Source organism: Falco rusticolus, chromosome 6 (assembly GCF_015220075.1).
Source record: "Falco rusticolus isolate bFalRus1 chromosome 6, bFalRus1.pri, whole genome shotgun sequence".
NCBI lineage: Eukaryota > Metazoa > Chordata > Aves > Falconiformes > Falconidae > Falco > Falco rusticolus.
This window is the reverse complement of record NC_051192.1, coordinates 44,848,366-44,867,185: the sequence shown is the minus strand read 5'-3', so window position 1 is coordinate 44,867,185 and position 18,820 is coordinate 44,848,366. Positions and strand designations below refer to the sequence as shown.

Sequence of the window (18,820 nt, the reverse complement as noted above, 5' to 3'; positions counted from 1 at the left end):
TATTCTATCACATTTAGGCTGCAGGTGTTCTTAAATGGCAGTAGGGAATCCTCTTGGTAGAGGAAAACCCCAGCTGGCATAAATCAAGTGTAACTCACTGAATCTGTCACTGCAGGCTCCTTTGGTGAAAGTGACATTTTGAAAGTACACCAAAATAGACATATATGCAACATGCTTGATAATCCAAGGCAAATATTTGTCAAGAGAAGCAGCCTCAAGGCTGTTGTATTCCCAAATGCATTCACACATTCACGTACACCATAGCGTGCTAAAGAACACTGTCTTATTTAAGAACTGGCTAATTAATATCTTAACCACAGTGACTAACTTCTGTCTCAGAAGACCATGATCTGAAACCTGACATCTGCTACCTTCTTTGTTTGGAAGCCTCCCACTAGTCTAAGTATTACTTCACATAAAGAGCAGCAAGAAAAATACAGGAATGCCTACCTGTCATCCACCTGTCCTTGCTCTAGAAGGTGCTGCCCATCAGAGATAATTGAATGCAAAATCTGTTGGCGGCTGAACATCTCTGCCTGGAAAAGCTGTTGTACAGGAGACAAGGATGTTAAAACAAGATCTTATATTTTAATACTATCTGATCCCTATGCACTGGTAAAAATGAATTTTCATGCATTTATTCTCATTTTGAATTTATTCAATAGTTTTGTCATAGACTTAAACAGAAAAACAACTAAAAATCTCATTGCTGGAGTTACTTGCTGCTTCTAGTAATTATTATGAATTCCTTGAGATTTAAAAAGAACTATTAAAAAGCTAAATAATATCAACAGGAGCTAGGTTTTATGTCTCTCAGTACAATTGTGTGATTGACACTATAATTTACAACAAAATCCAGACAGGTTGCATGGACAGAAAGGACACTTTTTATTTTCTGACATGCTTAAGAGTATTATAGTCCTTTACCTTGCTAGACTGAATTTATGCACAGATTGTGTGTGATAGTGTTATAAAACCTTTTGATACAATTTTATGCTGCCCATAGAACTTTAAAAGAAACGGTCAGCCATGTATATAAGCTAGCAATCAATTTTCCACTTCCCATTTTTCCAATTTATTTTCCAATTTTTTCCATTAGTCACAATAAACTTTCACAATACTTTTAAAACTCCCTTATTACTTAAATTATTTAAGACAATAAAATACCTAAGCACTACTTAAGCAAAGATGACTTAAATATATACTGCTTAATTTTATTTTTCAAAATATTTTTTTTTTTTTTAGTAATGGACCATGTCTCTAGATAAAGATGTTCAGGAATATTCTTATGTTGATGAAGGTACACCTAGGCATCAGCTCAGGACTGGACCCACTCCATGTTCAAAAAGTTTTTAGGGAGATTAAAAGAAAGAGTATACTGGTGTGAAGCTTGGTATTTTTTTTCTTTTGTTAGTGACGGTGTTTACAGTCGATAGTTCATGCTTGCCTGAACTGAGATCACTATACCCCAAATCCAGATTACACACCTGCCATCTGGCTTGCTGCCAGCTCAGACTGTGATGTAGCAATTCCTGCATCTACAACTACCAGCAAAATACCCACTGGTACCTGCGCAATTAAATCCCTCAAGCACATCGTCTGTAGCTTAGGACTTCTAGATGATGGACTAATTTTTCAAAATTATATTTTGCCTTTCTGAACCACTGAGATAATTTTGAAAATGTTACCCAGGTCATTAATTTTCCCATAGAAAGAAACAATGCTGTCTAATTTCCTTGCAGAAGTACTTGATAGTGTATTTTGAATACCCTGGCTATTGTGAATGACTGAGCCTGAACCAGAGAAAAACTATCTGCACTATTATCTCATGAAAAAATCCACAATACTGCGGGACTGAGAATTTCAGAAAGCTGAGCAAGAAGGCAGAAATTTTACTTCCTGCCACATCTATTTCTGACAAGTTAAGGGGCATGGATGAATCACAGGAGGCAACAGCATCTACCAGCATTGTTTACAGATTGAAACTAAAAGGAACACAACCGGTTAAAAAAAAACAAACCACAAACAACAAAACCAAACCACCAAAAGTGACAATTCTAGTATTTTTTTAAGAGGATAGGTAAAACAAAAGCTTATCAAGCATGAAGAACTCTGCTTAGAGTGGAGGTATTCAAGCCCTACCCAAAAGAAGAGTAATTTCTGTTAACGCCCACTTGCTCTCTGCATGTACACTGCCTCGTTACATACGAGGGATACTCCATTATGTGGGACCACTTGCCAACTTTCTTCTTATATGTAGATCACCATGAACCACAGAAATAGCAATTTAAAGAAGGAGGAAAACAGGGTAGGTGCTGGAATGCATAATACTGGAAAAAAATTCAGTAATTGAGTTGGCAAGGGACGTCCCCTTCCCCTGCCAGCACTTTCTCAAATGCTTGTCTCAGCACATTGCCACTGCACGGGAGTCCAAAGCAATGTACCAGGCTTGCAAATGGATATGGAGAATAGCACAAGAATGACTACAAGATCATCCTGACAGACTTATCTGATGCAGATGGCAGGGTTAGTGCAAGGTATTTGAAAAAGGTATCATGTCCATGTTGCTGAATTGTAAACTGCAATGGGAAGTTATTTCTAAATAAACCCATTGTGGTAGCTGGGGTCCTCTTTGAATAAACACCAGCAAAGGTGTGAGTCAGGATCAGAAAGCTGGTAACAGAGCTGGAGACATTCTGGGAACGCATGTGGAAACAGAGCATTTTCTCATTATCTTCAAAAATACAAAGCAAAACAATCTGGAAATTCACTTCAAAAAGTTTAGATTTGACCCTTTCAGCAGCGACATGGAAAGAAAATTCTTCATGAGTACCAGAAGGCACTGCAAAGAACACCGAGTACTTAATACATTTACACTATATAAAATGCCAAAAAGTTGTATTAAAAAATATATATATATAAAAAAAAATGCAGTTCACAACATTTTCTTAGGATGAGTTGCAGTATTTAGAAAATCAGGTATTAGTTCTCTAAATGCTGAGAGATGACTTTATAGCTGTAATAACAAAAACTTCCAACAGAGCGCCTGAGTAACACCCATCTGAGCTAACTGCCCAGATCAAGGTTGCAGGAGAGAATTAAGCTGAGATCTCACGACAACTGAATACAAGAAGATTGCCATTAACCCCCTTCAAAAAATCTATGACTGGAACAACAGTAGGACATTATCCACTTGGTAATGATTTCCAGACATTCAAATCTCAAAGACCTGAGATGTATCTCTCAACTTAGAAAGACACTGTCCAGTTAATGCTGGCAGCACCAAGAGGAAATTAAATGGATGACATTTGTGAAAGAAAACACAGTTAAATGCTTAAGCAAATGTATGCTAAAGCAAGCAAATACAGTTGTGAACTACCTTCTGCTATCAAATATTCATCCAAACGCTGTGCTGTGAGATACAAGGCAAGAGGAGGGGAAGGACATGACTCTCTGTGTGATCTGGCCTGAATCTCTGGGCAGGTCAGCTGAAAAAGTTGTGGGAACTGAAACTACTGTGGCCACATGGGAGCTTTGGTATGAAAATTGACTTATCTTACTTGATCTTTACCAGAATTCTTGGCAGTAACAATCTGGGTGGAGAAAAAATGTGCATCACTAGACTTCACCGAAGAACCAAAAAGGCATTCACTAGTAAAAAACTGAATCAGTTTTTCCTTGATGCAAAAGCTGGGCTAGTTCTCGATCTGTTACAAAACCACAGACTATTCCAGCACACAGTGAAGATCCAATCAGTTTGTTCTCCAAGTAGATGTTATTAAATGGAGGCCCCATGATAAGTTGTGTAACTCTGTATTTGACAGAAGTGTTTTCCTTTAACATATTCTTTAGATGATGTAGATGTAGGTGATTTAAGAACAAATAAAATCAGACTAAGTGGGATTTTCTCCAGTTAGGATTAAGACAAAGGGCCATATCACATAAGAATAGTTAGGTTCTACAGGAAAACTAATAACAACTTTGATTTCTTTGGTACGAACCAATCTGAAGTAGACTTAAATGTAGAGGACAAGCACTCATAGGTGTACTGATACATTATACACAAATGCAGACAGATAATTAAGTCCTCCCCCAAATCAGGTATTATTGACACATTTGCATGCTTCTGTTTTAAGTTAAGATATCCTCAGACAGTGCAGGCAAATGTAATTCAATTCAAGACACACTATCACATTACTCCACAAAAGAATGTGAATTCCATTTATGTATAAATAGTATGTGTTACAGTTATGTATAAATACACAGGATGACTTGCCTCATGTGCCCTCTGTTGCTCTAAAAGGCTCTGGTAGTTTCCTGAAATCTCTGCTGCCAGCTTCTGCTCAGTCTGAACTAATAAATCCATCCAAGTCTCACATTTCTCCAAGAAGGTCTGCTGCTGCAGCAAGAAAGACTGCAGCTTACTGAAAGAAAGATAGATAGATTCAGGTAAGGTCTCCTCCTCTCACACAGTGTTGAGAGTCTTGGCACTATTTTTTCCAGCAGAATTCCAGATTAGATGGTAACATTTTTCCCAATCAGCTGCCTCATGCAATTTATTTAGTCAACACTTCGTAAAGTAACAGCCTTCCTCATTTCAAATTCTGGTAATTTGTGGCAAAACCAACATCTCAGCTCACTGGCTTTGCTCTTTACTTATAAGTACACCAAAGAAGAGGAACTTTAGTTAATGAAATATCTGAAACATTCTCTTTGCAAAAGGTATACTTTTATATAGCTGTTGTAATCTAAGAAAACCATCCAACAATCTTTAACTGTCCCCACCTGAACCTCTCTGTAGTCTGAGATGAGACCAGAGACCAATGTCTGTTCAAATTCTGCATCCTTTTGATTTCTTTATCATTCAGAGGAAGCCTGTAACCCAGCTCATTAAGACGATCCAAATCTGGGGCCATGCTGCTGAACTTCAACATCTGACTCTGCAACAAACAACAAAAGCAGTAACTAGAAAGTTCAGTAATGACACTGTTATAGACTGCAACATTACGAACTAGCATTCAGTTAAATTTGGAACAGCTTGGTTGCCACCAAGTGGCAAGAAATCCCTATACCAGGGAAAAATTGCCCTTCCAGTTTTCAGCCTCTGGTCTCAAAGAGAAGACTTAGGTTCATGTTTAAATGTGCACAGAGAAGTAAACTCAATTGCACTGAAGTGTTTTGCTAAACTGGGGATTTACTGCTCAGAGCTGCAAAAGTACACTAGTCTTTGAAGCCATATGTTTATATTGTCAAAAAAAGTGATTCTTTTTACCTGTTTCTTAGCCTGAATGCTAGGCTGGCGAATTCCCACTGAACTTATTCAATTTTTTATTTTTAGTTTTTTGTTTCACACTACAGAAATATCTTATTCACTATGTTAGGAAAATATTCTGGTTTTTAGCATGCCCAAAATGGAATTATGTATATAGTTAACCCTGTTAGAAAAATAATGGAAGATTATATGACAAAAGCAGCCTTGTTGGCAAAGTTCATCAACTTCCTGTCAGGGCATCTGAAAGAAGAAGGGGGCGGGAGGGGGAAGCCCCACCAAAAAAAAAGAGTGAAGTAGCTCAAATGGAGATCACACACTAAGCAGTATGAATGTTTCTTCAGTATATCAAGAGATGCAAAATTAATACACGACTTCATCCCTAAACTAAATACCACGGAGACAGGAATTGCACAAATTCAAAAAAAGTAGAGAGAAAACGAAATGAAGGAAACTTCCACAAACTGCTAAAATTCCAATTCCCATTTTGAATTTATATTAATTTTATTCTAAACACTTTTGTCCATCCTTTTCCTCTTTACTCAGGGGCAAAGTAACATGGACAATCACTCCTTGACTGCCATCAAACTTCTAGGTTCTCAGTCTTACAGTTTGCATGACTGACAGGCCTTTAACATGTATAGAAAGCATATATGATATTTGTGCATACACTGTACCACAAATAACCAGGCTAACAGAAAAAAAAAATAAATCAATACTTTCTGCATTTTTTAGTCACCTTGAGTTCCTCCATCCTACTCTGTATTGCTGAGAGATCAGATGAGTGACTGGGATCCTGTCCTTTCAGTATTTCTTCTGCTTCTGTTATCCAGGTCTCAAGGACTTGCAAGTTCTTGACAAAGGTTTGGTAGTCCAGCACTCCAGCCTTGAATAGAAAAGGACCTACCGTTAAGAACTTTGACCACACAGCATCCATATTGACATGATGCTCCTGATTATTTTCATCATAGATTTGAAAACAGTTGTATAGGCTAGAGGCAAGTTTAACTGCTGCTTTGCTTACAGACTGTGGAATGATTGGGGTTTTTTTAGGCTAGAACAGAGGATTTTTGATCATAGCAAAAAGGCAACACTGCAACAAAGTGCGTTAAATATCTCTGCCTTGAAATAGATAACCTTCTCTAAAGTTCTTTTTTATGAAACTAACTCGTCTCCTTAATTTATTGCCAGCAGAGAGAGCCACTAGTTGCTATTATTGCAATTTGAAATGGAAAACAACTCTTATGTTTTGTCCCCTCGCAGCACCGTGATGTTATAAGCACGTTCTAAGTAACACTGGATTTCTTGGGTAAATCCTCTTGTCACCCAAACAGAAGTCACTACGTTTGTTGCTTTCACCATCCATATAATTCCTATGGAACACATTCTGCTGCTATGTTTTTGCTCTTTAGTCCCTGATGACACACAATTAGCAACATCTACCAAACAGGCTCTGACACAAATGCTAGGTGTTAGCCTGGCCCCTGACATTAACAGGAACCATAAAAATTAATTCTACAAAATTATTCAGAATGTCTCATTTTTTTTTAGAGCTCAAGAACTAGCTGGAAAGAGGTTTTCTTCAGGGGTGCAGTAGCTGTAAATCCATCTGTTAGCATTATTACTATCTGTAGAAAGCTTGGTCCCTTTGGCATTCCAGATAGACACTTTCCTCCATAAGATTTGCTATCATATTCCCAGAATTTGGACTTTCTCACAAGGTCTCTATGCTGGACTTGACCATATTTTCCACTCTCAGCTCTGGCTTCCATGGAAATCTAGGAAATGCTGATGAACAAGTAACAAGACCACCCTCTTTTCCCAGGCAGTTGTAGCTAATATACGTGTTTCCAGGTACCACAGGATGATCACATTCAAGGGCTGAAAACACTCTCTGCATACCTGAAGTACAGCCTGTTGCTTGCGGAGAGCCAGTTCTAGGGTTGAGAGATTCTGGTTCAGAGACAGATGATCAGACTGTATAGCTGCAGCTGCTGAAGGCTCCACCTGGCTTTTTAGCTCCTCTCCCAGTTCTTGAAGAACAACCAGTGACTCCTGTGCTGTTTTCAAATCTGTGAGTACATCCTGTCGCGATACATTGAATAAAGATATGAACAGTTAGCCTGGCACTCTGCTGATGTCATCCTCCCCTGATTTAAAGGAGGAATGGAATGACTGCGCTCTACCACTATATGAAAAACGTGTATTTGCTACTGTATTTCAATGTCAGAGCATTCATTCACACTCTGCATGAAAAGAAAATTATGTGCAGAATAACAAAAACATGTCAAAATACCTGTGCGCAAAGGAACAGAAAGAAGTGACTGTTCAGCTACCTTTGAGCAAGACTGAGTTACTGATGAGGCAATATTTGCCGAAACAAACTTTTTGAATCTACTGCCATGCTGCTCTTAAGCAGTGGCAGCTCTCACTGTGGATCAATTCAGGTCTGACAAGACCTCCTTTTTTTCTTCCTGCTATGAATTACCAGGAGGGACAAACCCCAACTTTTTTAAATGGCTTAACATAATACTTAAAATATGGGACAACAGGTAATTAAGAAATTATTTGAACTGAATAATTTGGATTGCCAGTCCAGACAGCTATGGCAGCAAATGCTCGAAAAGCTCATTAATGTGTTCCATTTTTCTCCTTGCAATTGCTTCGATTACACTAAGACAATTAACACTTTAACATTAACTTAAACTCCAAAGAACCAAAATGTAACCATGGATAGAAGATAAACTATCCTGCTGCTTTGAGATACAGTCTTGGAAAAGGAAGAATCTCGAAGTTTCAGAGTGAACGGTGCCTTTCCATAAAGAAGGATAAAGATACCCCCGGAACATACAGAGTCTTTTTTCATTCAGAAAAATTGAAGAGCCTTGATTGGTGGGAATATAATCAAAGGATCTTTTGTTTCTTTCTATTATAAAGGAACTCAGTAGATTTGGGAGGGATGTCTTCCCAAGCAAAAACCCCTTCAATAAGCAGGGACTTCAGACTGAATCAAACAATATAACTTGTCCACCTTCTCCAGAGAGGACTTCAGATACAAGCTTCTGAAACACCAGCACAAATAATGGAGGGATCACAAGAGAAGTATGAGAAACTCATGAGATTTGGGTAGCAGGCATAAAGCTCTCTCCTGTGCCTGAGATGCATCACTAAAAAGAAATGTGTTTGTACGCAAGTTTCCAATACACCAAGTATAGAGTTTAGTAATGGAGAGCCTGTTGTGATTTTTAGGCCACAAAGCTGTGAAAACCTGCAAAGCTTAACCAAACATACATTGCAGTCCTGAATCCAAGTAGTAACTTCATCATCAGCAACATCTTTGCTGGTGGCAGTCTTCAGGAGTTCGTTTGTCTGGTCTTCCCGCTGACGGACTGTGGAAGAGCACTGCTGGTAACAGTCCTTGTACCTCTGCCACAGCTGAAGGAGGCCCTTACTCGCGCGCAGCCGCTCGGCAATCTCCTGCAGAAGGTTGTTCCACCTGGTGAAGAGACTGGGTGAATCATCAAAGCCTTGGAGACCACAAGAACTATCCCTGCCCCTCTTCCTCTTGGCTGTTTCCCATGGACTTTTGGTTTTTAAGAAATTTAGTAATAATCAAGATCCAGACATTCATGGAAAACAAAAAGGAATGCAAGAAACATGCTGACAGGCCGTTCTGACCTGTCACAGCAGGTCTGATCTGTGCTACGTCTTGGATGCTGTATATTAATGCTTGAGGTCAGAGCTGGACTGCACTTTTTGAAGTGAACCTCCTGCTATTTCCACTCAGCACACTTTGGTTCACTGCACAGAGCATTCGTGACTGACCATGAACCGCCAGTACCAGATTTCTGCAAGGGTCTAAGAGGCCCACAACAGGTGTAAACAAGACACCATTTCTTCTGCTGCAATTTCCTCCCAAACCCCAACAGAATATTTAAAGTCATAAAGCTCTGTGTAACTCTCTTCTAAAATACTCCCAAGACCTATTAAAACTCTTTATATTTTATTATCCAATTAAAAATCTAATCACCCTTTGAATTCTTGGCTGTAATGGCAACCAGAAACATGTACTTTCTCAGATGTGCTGCTGTTTATCAAATTACCTCATTATTTCCTGACAAAAATGATGAAGTGAGAATTTCACCACTCATCATTGAAACTGTCAAATCCTACAGTATCGTTTTTGAAATTAGGTGATAAATTCCTCCCTCCACTTCAGGATTCTGGGACAGGATGGACTGCAGATTAAAATAAATTTGGCATGATTGTGTTTTCAAAATAACCCTAACTTTTCACAAAACTAGTTTTTGCTTTTGGATCCCGCCTTTCTGCAGCTTCTCTGTGTAAACCCTTAAAATAGTTCTGGTCTGGATTAAAGTTGGGGAAGCTGTCTGCCAAACTACTGGTGAAGGCACAGACCCTCTTGTCTATCATGCTGCTCCTACAACTAGAAACAGCAACCTAAAATCTGGGGAACCTGGTGCATGCATAGCAAACAATTTTCAGACAGGATTCTCACTTTTAAGTGCAGTATTATTTTCCAGCATGATACTTATGAATCTCAGTTGGCAGCACTGCATACAGCAAAACTGCTGATAGTAACATCCAAATGGTCTGTTTGAGAAAATAATGTTTCTTTTATTAGCAGTAGTAAATGAGACAGTTCTGCTCCAGCCCTTGGCAAAAGGAGTAACTCTGCCCAGCCCCACAAGCCCCCCAAAACTCCCAAAACACAAAATAATTAAATTATAACAAAAACAGAAAAGATGGAAAACTGGATCAATAGATAAATGCCTATTTACCACTGAAAGTAAAGTTCAACACACAGACATTTTCTACCTCATATTCACTTCTTTCAAAGTGTTGGTAAGTGTTTCAGTCACTGGTGGGTGACATTCTTTCAACAGTGCATTGGTCACAGAACCAAACTTCTGTAAGCTGTTTTCTTGCTTTTCCAATTCACCTTGTAGACTCTAAAACAGATAGAATAATTAAAAAAAAAATATATACATCAGGTATTCCAACTGCATGATGTAGAAACATTTCAAAATACTATGTATCAATTACAATACACAGTTTTGAATACAGTATTATGTGTTTCATTTAAATAGAAGGTTGTTTATAATGTAACAGCTGTTGTTAGATTCATTTGATTCAATACCAGTGTAGTGAAAATCAAATTTTAACCTAATCTTTTCACAAAATGTAAAAATCTTGTAAAAGAAACTATTCTAAACAAGTACTCTTGCACAGAAGGAGTAAGTGCATGGAACTGATTCAGAAATGGAAGAAAATACATTTAATAACATTTTCATGTTTAGAACAAGTTGAGAAAAGCAACAGTATAAAAGGATTTATTCTGAGAATAAGGTTCTTGGTCTTTTGTTTATCACTCTGAAGTACTGCTGGCAGGGAAAAAGCTCCTTTTGTTTTTTTACTCTTAAGTATTTTTATCCATATTGTGAGTTTAAACAGCCCAGCAAACCTCAACAGTATAGTAAAAATCTTCATAAGCAATACATGTAATTTTCTATGCCTGTTGTTTTACTGACTCTTCCTCTCTGACATGTAAAAAAATGACAACCTAGAAGAGTGGCTGTAAAGCACGTTAAAGGATGCCCTTTAAATTTTACTTTGAAAAGTGCTGTTCATGCTTAGGGAATTTGGCTGTATATATATCTTGACTTCAAATCACACAGAATATTTAAATGTTAATGTAAACTTAAATGTGCTGGCAAATACTAACAAAACAATTTCTTGTTAATTTAAGCACCTGGAAATGTTTGCATAATTATTTTTGATTCCAAAGACAATTTTCTTCGAAATAAAAGGTTATTCTATGTACTAGAACAAAGATTTTAATAATTTCTATTTTAATTATTAAAATAAATTTATTTCAATTAATATTACATTATAATTTTATAACAGGACTCTCATTGTATTTTACACTTCTATTACAGTGGAAAATCACTTGAACATTTAAGTAGCTCAGCTTTTGGAACATTATTTTCTTTGATCTCCAATCCACTGTAACCACAGGGTTGGGGGTATGTGTGTTAAAATGCGATTTCAACATGTACCAGTAGCTCAGAAGCCTGATGAAGCAGGTGAGAAGCTAGTTTTAATGGTCACTAGCACAACTTAAATCTTTTAACAATTTGACAGCACAGCTCAAATTTAAAGAACAGCATCAAAAATCTAAACAGCAAACAACTATCACTATTTTATTTTTCTGCAAAATGAGAAGTGCAATGGCTATTTGATAATGTGTTCTCTTAATATCATGTGATTTTAATGTGCCAGTATGTCTGTACTTCCATTTCTTATGAACCAGTATGTATAGTTATCTGCATCCATGCAATAAGTACAAAATTAATCCCTGAATCTATCCTTAGTATGCCAAGAAGCATGGTATTCTTTTCACCTGAAGGTTATCAACCTGGACTTTCACAGCTTCCAAAGAACCAGTAAGAAGATAAAAACGAGACAAAGAATATCTGGCTTCTGTCAGGTAGCTATTCAGTTCTTCATAAGCTGCTTTGTAAATGCTCCACTGATCAAGAACAGATTGCAACAATATCTTCAGTTGGCTAACCTAGGAGGACAGAGGAAGAAAAAGTAAATGAAAAGCATTCAAGATATTTGGGTTTTGTTTAAACTATTTCCTTCCTTTTGATCTCAGATACTTGTTCTATATGCCTAATCTTAAACATGTTGGAGAACAAAGATTTTGCACAACCACCAGCTGGGCTGACACAGCATTAAAGTTCTGCTTCATTTAATAAAGATAGGATGTCAGGGACTGAGAAGATATCAAGTCCATTCTACTTTGGTCCAAAGCAGGATCAAGAGAAATTGCTTAAGACTATGAAACACATATCCCTAAGACAGGCAAATCAGCCTATGAAAGTCAGCAGATAAGCTAGTCCTAACAGACTGCATTCCACCTGAGAAGGCAGACTGATGCTGATCAAACTTTGGATGATGACAATTAATGCTGATTTCTTCCTTATTCTCTGAGACCTGTGTGCTTGAAAAGGTAGTTCCTTACAAATTATTTGGTACCTTTCCACTAAATATCAGGAAGCATCCAAAAAGCTCCAATTACAAGAATTAAAAGCATCCTTGAATTAGGAAATATTATACTCATTTTATGTGGAGTGAACACACAAACTTGGGGATGGATGGAAATAGGGACACAGTTCAAAATCTCTTCCCCTACAATACAGCAGAAATCTACTAGCTGGAAACTGCTCATTCTCCCTCTCATCCATGTCCTATTCCTGGAGCTATAATTTGTCCCTTGATGATTCTTTTACCATGTGATCCAAATTGGCCCAAGAATGGTTAATTTCTTGCAGTGTATTCATGACAGCAGAAGAGACTTCTTCATTCTTGTTCTGTATCAAAGAAAGACCACTCTGTTCTACATTTTCTACTTCTTTTTCCTTTGTTCTTATTGATTCTTCTAATTCCTGAAAAGAAAAAGAAGACATCTGAGTACTTTTGTTTGTTTAATTGGCTAGATAATGCCTTGAGATAGAAAAGATGTCTATAAGCTCCTTAATTTAAAAAACAGGAAAGTGATGCTTGCATATTTTGGCTTTTTATTCTCAAGAGAATTATAATTCATCAGCAATTTTATTTAATGTTTTATGTTCCCTTTAAAGCATAGTTGTTTGTCTTTAATTTAAATAGAAGCATGTCCTCTATATTAAACTTCTGTGTAGTATTCTGCTCTCATGTAAGAGTCCAAAACTAATTAAAAATAGGACAGCAGTTTGAATACATGGGAAAATTGTTGTGTTTCTTAGTTTACCCTAGAACACTGAGAGGGCTTTTTAATTAGTCCAAAGATGGATTAAGCCTCTGGAAAAAAATGAATTTTGCCACTCAAGGAAAAGGACAAAGTGACTTCCTAGGGAAAGATGTCAATTTGCCATGCTTCCACACATGAAGTAGAGTCTTTAATCCTTTGCCAGGTCCCAGTACAGTCCCTTGCCTGAGGACAGACAGCTTTCCCCTTTTCTAGACAACAAGTTCACTGGAGTCCAGCCAATGACAACAAGTAACAGGCTGCAGGAATTTTCCTTTTTGCCTTCTCAAGATTGCATGCCATTGGGAAGCATTAATGATCTCAATAGCATTTTGCTCTGCTCAGTGTTCCCAACACACTAGCCCAAGAAAATGGAAAGAAAATTAACAGTTGATGTGAAAACAAGTGAAGAAAACAGGGCTGTGTACATAAACACTGAGGACATAACAACTTGTTAGTGGCTTGTTTTGCTGATTCAGGCAAGTGCTGTCTGTATTGTTGACTTAAGATGACCCTACACTGGTTATGGAAATGTTGATTCATAGCTTGCCAGTTTTATCTCATTTTACCAACAAGTGAAGTGCAGAAACTCTGGTATGCAACATTCACCAGTTACAAAGCCTGTGATCTTTGTCATGCCTCAGTAGCATAAAGAATGAAATTGCAAAAGGAAGAAAAGAGGACAAGAGGACTTCATGAGCAACTATCAGTCATACAGCATGCTCCCATAAGCTCATTCCTAGCCAGGAAACTACCTATATCATTTCACGGCACAATGCAGGGAGATCCAAGCAAGTCCTACAATGCTTTGGCTCATGGAAGCTGTGTATCTTCAGGTGGTGCAAACACTTGAGTCTGAGTAGAGGGGGAAAGTATGGCTTGTAGGCTTCAGGCCAGCACAAATCTGCATTTAGCTGTCTGGAGATAAAAGTAGTCAGTGTGATATGGAAAGTAGACTGTGAGCAATTTTGTGATGCCCCTTCATTAATTGGTACATCTTGTGATCTCACATTATATTTTACTTTTCTGCAAGCCTTTTCTAAATGAGAGATTAGGCAACCTTGGGCAAACTGAAAACCCATGACTTTTAATAAATTACTCTCATTATGAGTCTGAAAAACGACGAGTGAGCCATTGCCATAACAGACTTTACATTTTTGAAAGTGGGGACGGTATTTGGAACAAAATTCTGCCCAGTCTTGGCAAACACTTGCTATTAATATATATGTGTATGTGGAACATTTTTGCTGTACTGTTTATTCTTAGCCTTTTCTTTTGTATTATTTCATGTTTCTTCAAACTTCTAGCCATGACCTTGTCCCAGACTACAGCCTTGGACTAATACATCCTTTTTTTTTACCAGCTGCCAACAGAGCAAACATTTCTAAGTTGTACATACTAAATTTGACTTTCCAAAAAGTGGATTTTAACACTAAAAAAGTAATTTAAGTTTGTACAAGGATGCTCCAAAATTAAAAATCTAAAGCAGGCAAAAGATTCAAACACCAAGAACAGCAAATATTTCTGGTTCTCTGTGAAAAGGGGTTTCTTATTCACTGTTTTAAACCCTTAACTGCATTAAAGACACATTACTGTTTCTGATCTCTGATGGGAAAAAATGGTTGCCTTTAATTATTAATATGACGCTAGGCAGCAACTAACATCAGTTAATAAATAAACTGCAACTTTTGTACTAGTTGAACCGGATACCTGGGAGTGTCTGACACAGTTACTTCTTAAACAATTTGTTTCTCTGCTGATCAAAGTCTTGCCATTCAAAACTGACTCCTCAAGTGTATTTGCTAACTTCCTTGACCAAAAGGAACCATAAAGGTGATAAATCAGATTCAGCTTTGAACTCCAGCCAAGCACAGCCTGCTGATTATGTCAGGCTACGCTAAATTACCCTTGCTTCAGTCATATGGGTTTATTGTGCTGAAACCATAAAGGTACCTGAATTGAAACTAAGCACTGTAACCAGTTTGAAAACGTAGGTCAAGAATTTTTGAAAAAAAGCGACTTCTAACATATCTGGCCTAACCAATTATTTGCCTTTAAAGAAACAAAGATGGGTTTAACACTCTGGTGAACAGAAATTATTGTATGCATTTCATTTGAATAGATTTCCAGTTGTTCTGTTTGTTAAGACTTAAAAGGTAGATCACATTCATCCCATTCATTAAATGCATTCAGGAAAGACAGCTGCACCAAGATAAACATGCTTCCTTTACTTCCTCCCTTTTAAGAGGACGAGAACACCAAGAGTTTGGTCATAGAGCTATTCTGACAGAGTTTAATTACACATTTGATCTGGTGTGAAATTTATTATTTGGTGTGTGGTAGAACAAGATACTTTTGAGCAAAAATTACCTGATGCCTGATACCATGTAGAGGCCTTATTTATAAATTCAGAAAAATCTGTTTTGCCTAGACACCTATAAGCTTGAACTCTAGCCTGGCAGCTCCAGAAGCAAGCTTCTAACTATTTAAATATGAACTATTCTGAATAAGATGTTCAGAGTTAACTGTGATACCCCATTCACTGCTACGTAGTCCTTGTAAGAATTTCACATCAAAAACTGAGGTGGTTCTGAGCTTATGAGCATTATGTACAGCTGCACTTTGCCTCATCCTGTCTCTGCCCATCATAATTATGATTCTCCTTCAGTCTTTCAAAAGCAAAAGTGAATCTAGCACTATTTTCTTCTCTGGATAGTTGAATGTTTGAAAAAAATTGATTCCTAACACATTTTGAATAAAAGCATAAAGTCTCCTTGAATTCTAGCATTTTCTTTTTTAATCAGGTGGAAAAAGAAAGGAAAAAGAGTGGTGGGTGGAGGAAAAGTAGTGATAAGGCAGAAAAAACAAGTTTCTGAATAGTCAAGCATGGCGTTCACGACATCAAGTTCTGTAAGGCTGGCTGAACAGGAATAAGAACATACTGCTCTGACAACCTTCTAGTTCAGTAATCTGGCATGCTTGGAAATGTCCATGCTTTAATACACAATGCAAAAAGAATGACAACTGTGGTTGGTTTTCAACATCTTTGGGATATTATTGTTTGTACTTCCTTTCTTATTGCTTGCACTTCAGGAATGAAATCTCTCCCTCACTGAAGGGCAGTTCTGTCACTGACTTCACGGATATGAAGACTTTACAGTTTTATCAAGCGTGGTTTCTAACTGTTGAAGAGTACTGTTATTTATAAAGGGATACTACCTGACAGTCTTTCAAAGCATTCTGTACTGAAGCCTGGTCTCCAATTTTCTGTTGCTGTTTCAGCTTCTTCTCTTGGGTTTCAAACCAAGTTTTTAGGCACTGCACATTATTTTCATACTCTGTCCAGGATTCCTGCAGACTTTCCAACAGCTGGATCTGCAAAGAAATATGAGTATATACTTTTTCATACTATTACCTTTATTGTTGGGTCGATTAAATAAATCAGTGGAGACCAATGCTGACCAGGGCCTTCTTGGAATTCAATGCTTTCAGAATTTAAAAACAGTGTATGCATTCAAATTTAAGTGTATTTGCTATTTGTAAAAAATTTTATAATGAAAACCTTGCTTTATCTAGAAATAATTATACAGAGATAACATATGAAAATATTATGACATACTGAAAGAAGTTAACACTTTAGCAGAACACTGTTATGAAGTGGAGTTCTTTTCAGAGATCAAGTACCTAAGGGTTTTCCAAATAAAACTAAGCAGGCAAACACATATTTTATATTCCCTGCTTATAACTGTGGTAAAACAGATGAAGATTTGTATCACCTCCTTTTTCAACTGCCTGCTTTAAAGTTATGTAGATTTTTCTGTTGTTCTAGGTGTTATTCAACAGCAAATGAGATAGCACTTGTATTTTTAGGAAAAAAAGACAGACAGACATAACAGAGCATAATTTTAAAGCAGCAGCATTGCCATAAAAAGCCTTCACTTTATTTACGACAAACTTCACACTAGGGAATAAGCCCTCTTAATTAGCTGTAATCTTAATTAGGATGGGTTGAGGATGTGATGGTCAACAGCAGCCTTGGCCACAGTGATGATGCGACAGTTACGTGTGAAGTAAGGAAAGCAAGACTAAAGATCCTTAGAATAGCAGACTTTGGTTTGTTCAGATAAACATGATCCCCATGGCAAGCTGTACTGAAGGATGAAGGAGTCCAGGAGGCTGGGTGATCTTCAAAGACAACTTCCTCAAGTCACAAAAAAGACAAATCCACAGAAAGTGGATTACAAAGAACGGGCCTAGAAGAACAGCATGACCACACAGGCTGATGCTGATGTTAGGAAAGGAAAATCTTGGCTGGAACTAACTAGTGAGGGACCGAAGCCCTTCTTGTCACTCTTCACAAGTACATCAGTAACTATTGGGAATCCACAGCATAGTCCGAGTTACAGAGTGCTTTGTTTGCTCTGATCCTTCTGATAAGATCTCCTCTCATGCCTCCCAGGTTTTCATGCTAATTAACAAATTTTCGCAACCTAAGGTACTAGTCATGGTAGAGGAGGAAAGAATTAGGGGCTAATTAAGCTGGACATATAAAAGTCCACAGAACCAGACAGGATGTATCCAAGGGTGTTAATGTAATTTCAGGGTTGCTGTCTATCACTTTTAAAAGGTCATGATGGTTGGAGGAAGTTGCTGGTGACTAGAAAAAGGTTATACTGCAAATTCTACCAGAAGCCATTTTCACATGTATGAAGAACAAGGAGGAGGAACAAGCATGACCTTACCAAGGGCAAATTATGCCTGACCTAACTGATTGCCTCTGCAACGATGATACATATGACTGACCCTAGACAAGTGGGGAGTAGTAGATGCTGTTTACCTTGGCTTTCGCAAGACTTTGGTATTGCATACGTTAGCATAACTGAGGAGACATGGGCTGGATGGGAGGTCTACAAATGAATGAACTGACCAGTCATCAGGCTTAAATGTTAGTGGTAAACATTTCGACGTCTATCTGGCAGTTACTTACAAGACGCATCTTCAGGGTCAGGCTTGGGGTTGATATTGTTTAATAGCTTCATTGATGAACTATACAACATGATGGACTGTGCTTTCAGCAGATTCCTAGATGGCACTGACTTGGGAGAAGTAGTTGATATGCTGGAAAGTAAGGCTGCCATTCAGAGAAAATTCAAGATGGAGGAATAGCCTCATCAATCCTTTGCTGAATTTCAAGTCCTGCACCTGGGACAAAATAACCTCAAGCAACAATACAGGCTGGCAGCAGGCTGGATAGAAGAAAAGGACCTAGGGGCTATGGTGGGCAATAACTTGAACTTAATAAATCAGCAGTGTGCATTTGTGCTGGTGAAGGCCAATGGCATCCTGGGTTAGACTATTGAGAGTGCACCCAGCAAGTCAAGAGAAGTGGTTCTTTCTTTCACCTTTACACTTGTGACCCATTTTGGGCCCTCCAGTGCAAGGGAGAGATGGACAGACTGGTGAACTGCTATAAAGTCATTAGGGAGCTGGAGCATGTGAAATGCAAGGAGATGCTGGCTTCATTCAGCCTGGGGAAAAAGCAGGCAAAGGAAGCATCTCATTGTGCCGTCCAGTCCCCTTGTGGGGAGGTATGGTGAAGATGGACAGACTATTCTTGCAGATGCATGACAAAAAGGAGAAGAGTGGAGATCTTCAAAACTCAGCTAAGCAAGCCCCTGAGAAATCTGATCTAATTGTAAAGTTAGCTCTGTCTGAGCAGGTGGTTGGACCAGATG

General features: G+C 38.0%; 1 protein-coding gene across 15 annotated transcripts in view; it reads right to left on the bottom strand.

Annotated features, from left to right (window-relative positions):
• SYNE1 (spectrin repeat containing nuclear envelope protein 1) overlaps positions 1-18,820 on the bottom strand; it is a 317,571-nt gene that overhangs the window by 47,206 nt on the left and 251,545 nt on the right. For all 15 annotated transcript variants that reach the window (XM_037391919.1, XM_037391908.1, XM_037391920.1 and 12 more), the window contains 10 exons: positions 16,305-16,460; positions 12,589-12,744; positions 11,694-11,864; positions 10,109-10,242; positions 8,561-8,765; positions 7,172-7,354; positions 6,009-6,155; positions 4,786-4,940; positions 4,277-4,424; positions 451-545 (listed from right to left, as the gene is read on the bottom strand). In XM_037391919.1, coding sequence (XP_037247816.1) covers positions 451-545; positions 4,277-4,424; positions 4,786-4,940; positions 6,009-6,155; positions 7,172-7,354; positions 8,561-8,765; positions 10,109-10,242; positions 11,694-11,864; positions 12,589-12,744; positions 16,305-16,460 — 1,550 coding nt within the window. The remainder of the gene's footprint in view (positions 1-450; positions 546-4,276; positions 4,425-4,785; positions 4,941-6,008; positions 6,156-7,171; positions 7,355-8,560; positions 8,766-10,108; positions 10,243-11,693; positions 11,865-12,588; positions 12,745-16,304; positions 16,461-18,820) is intronic.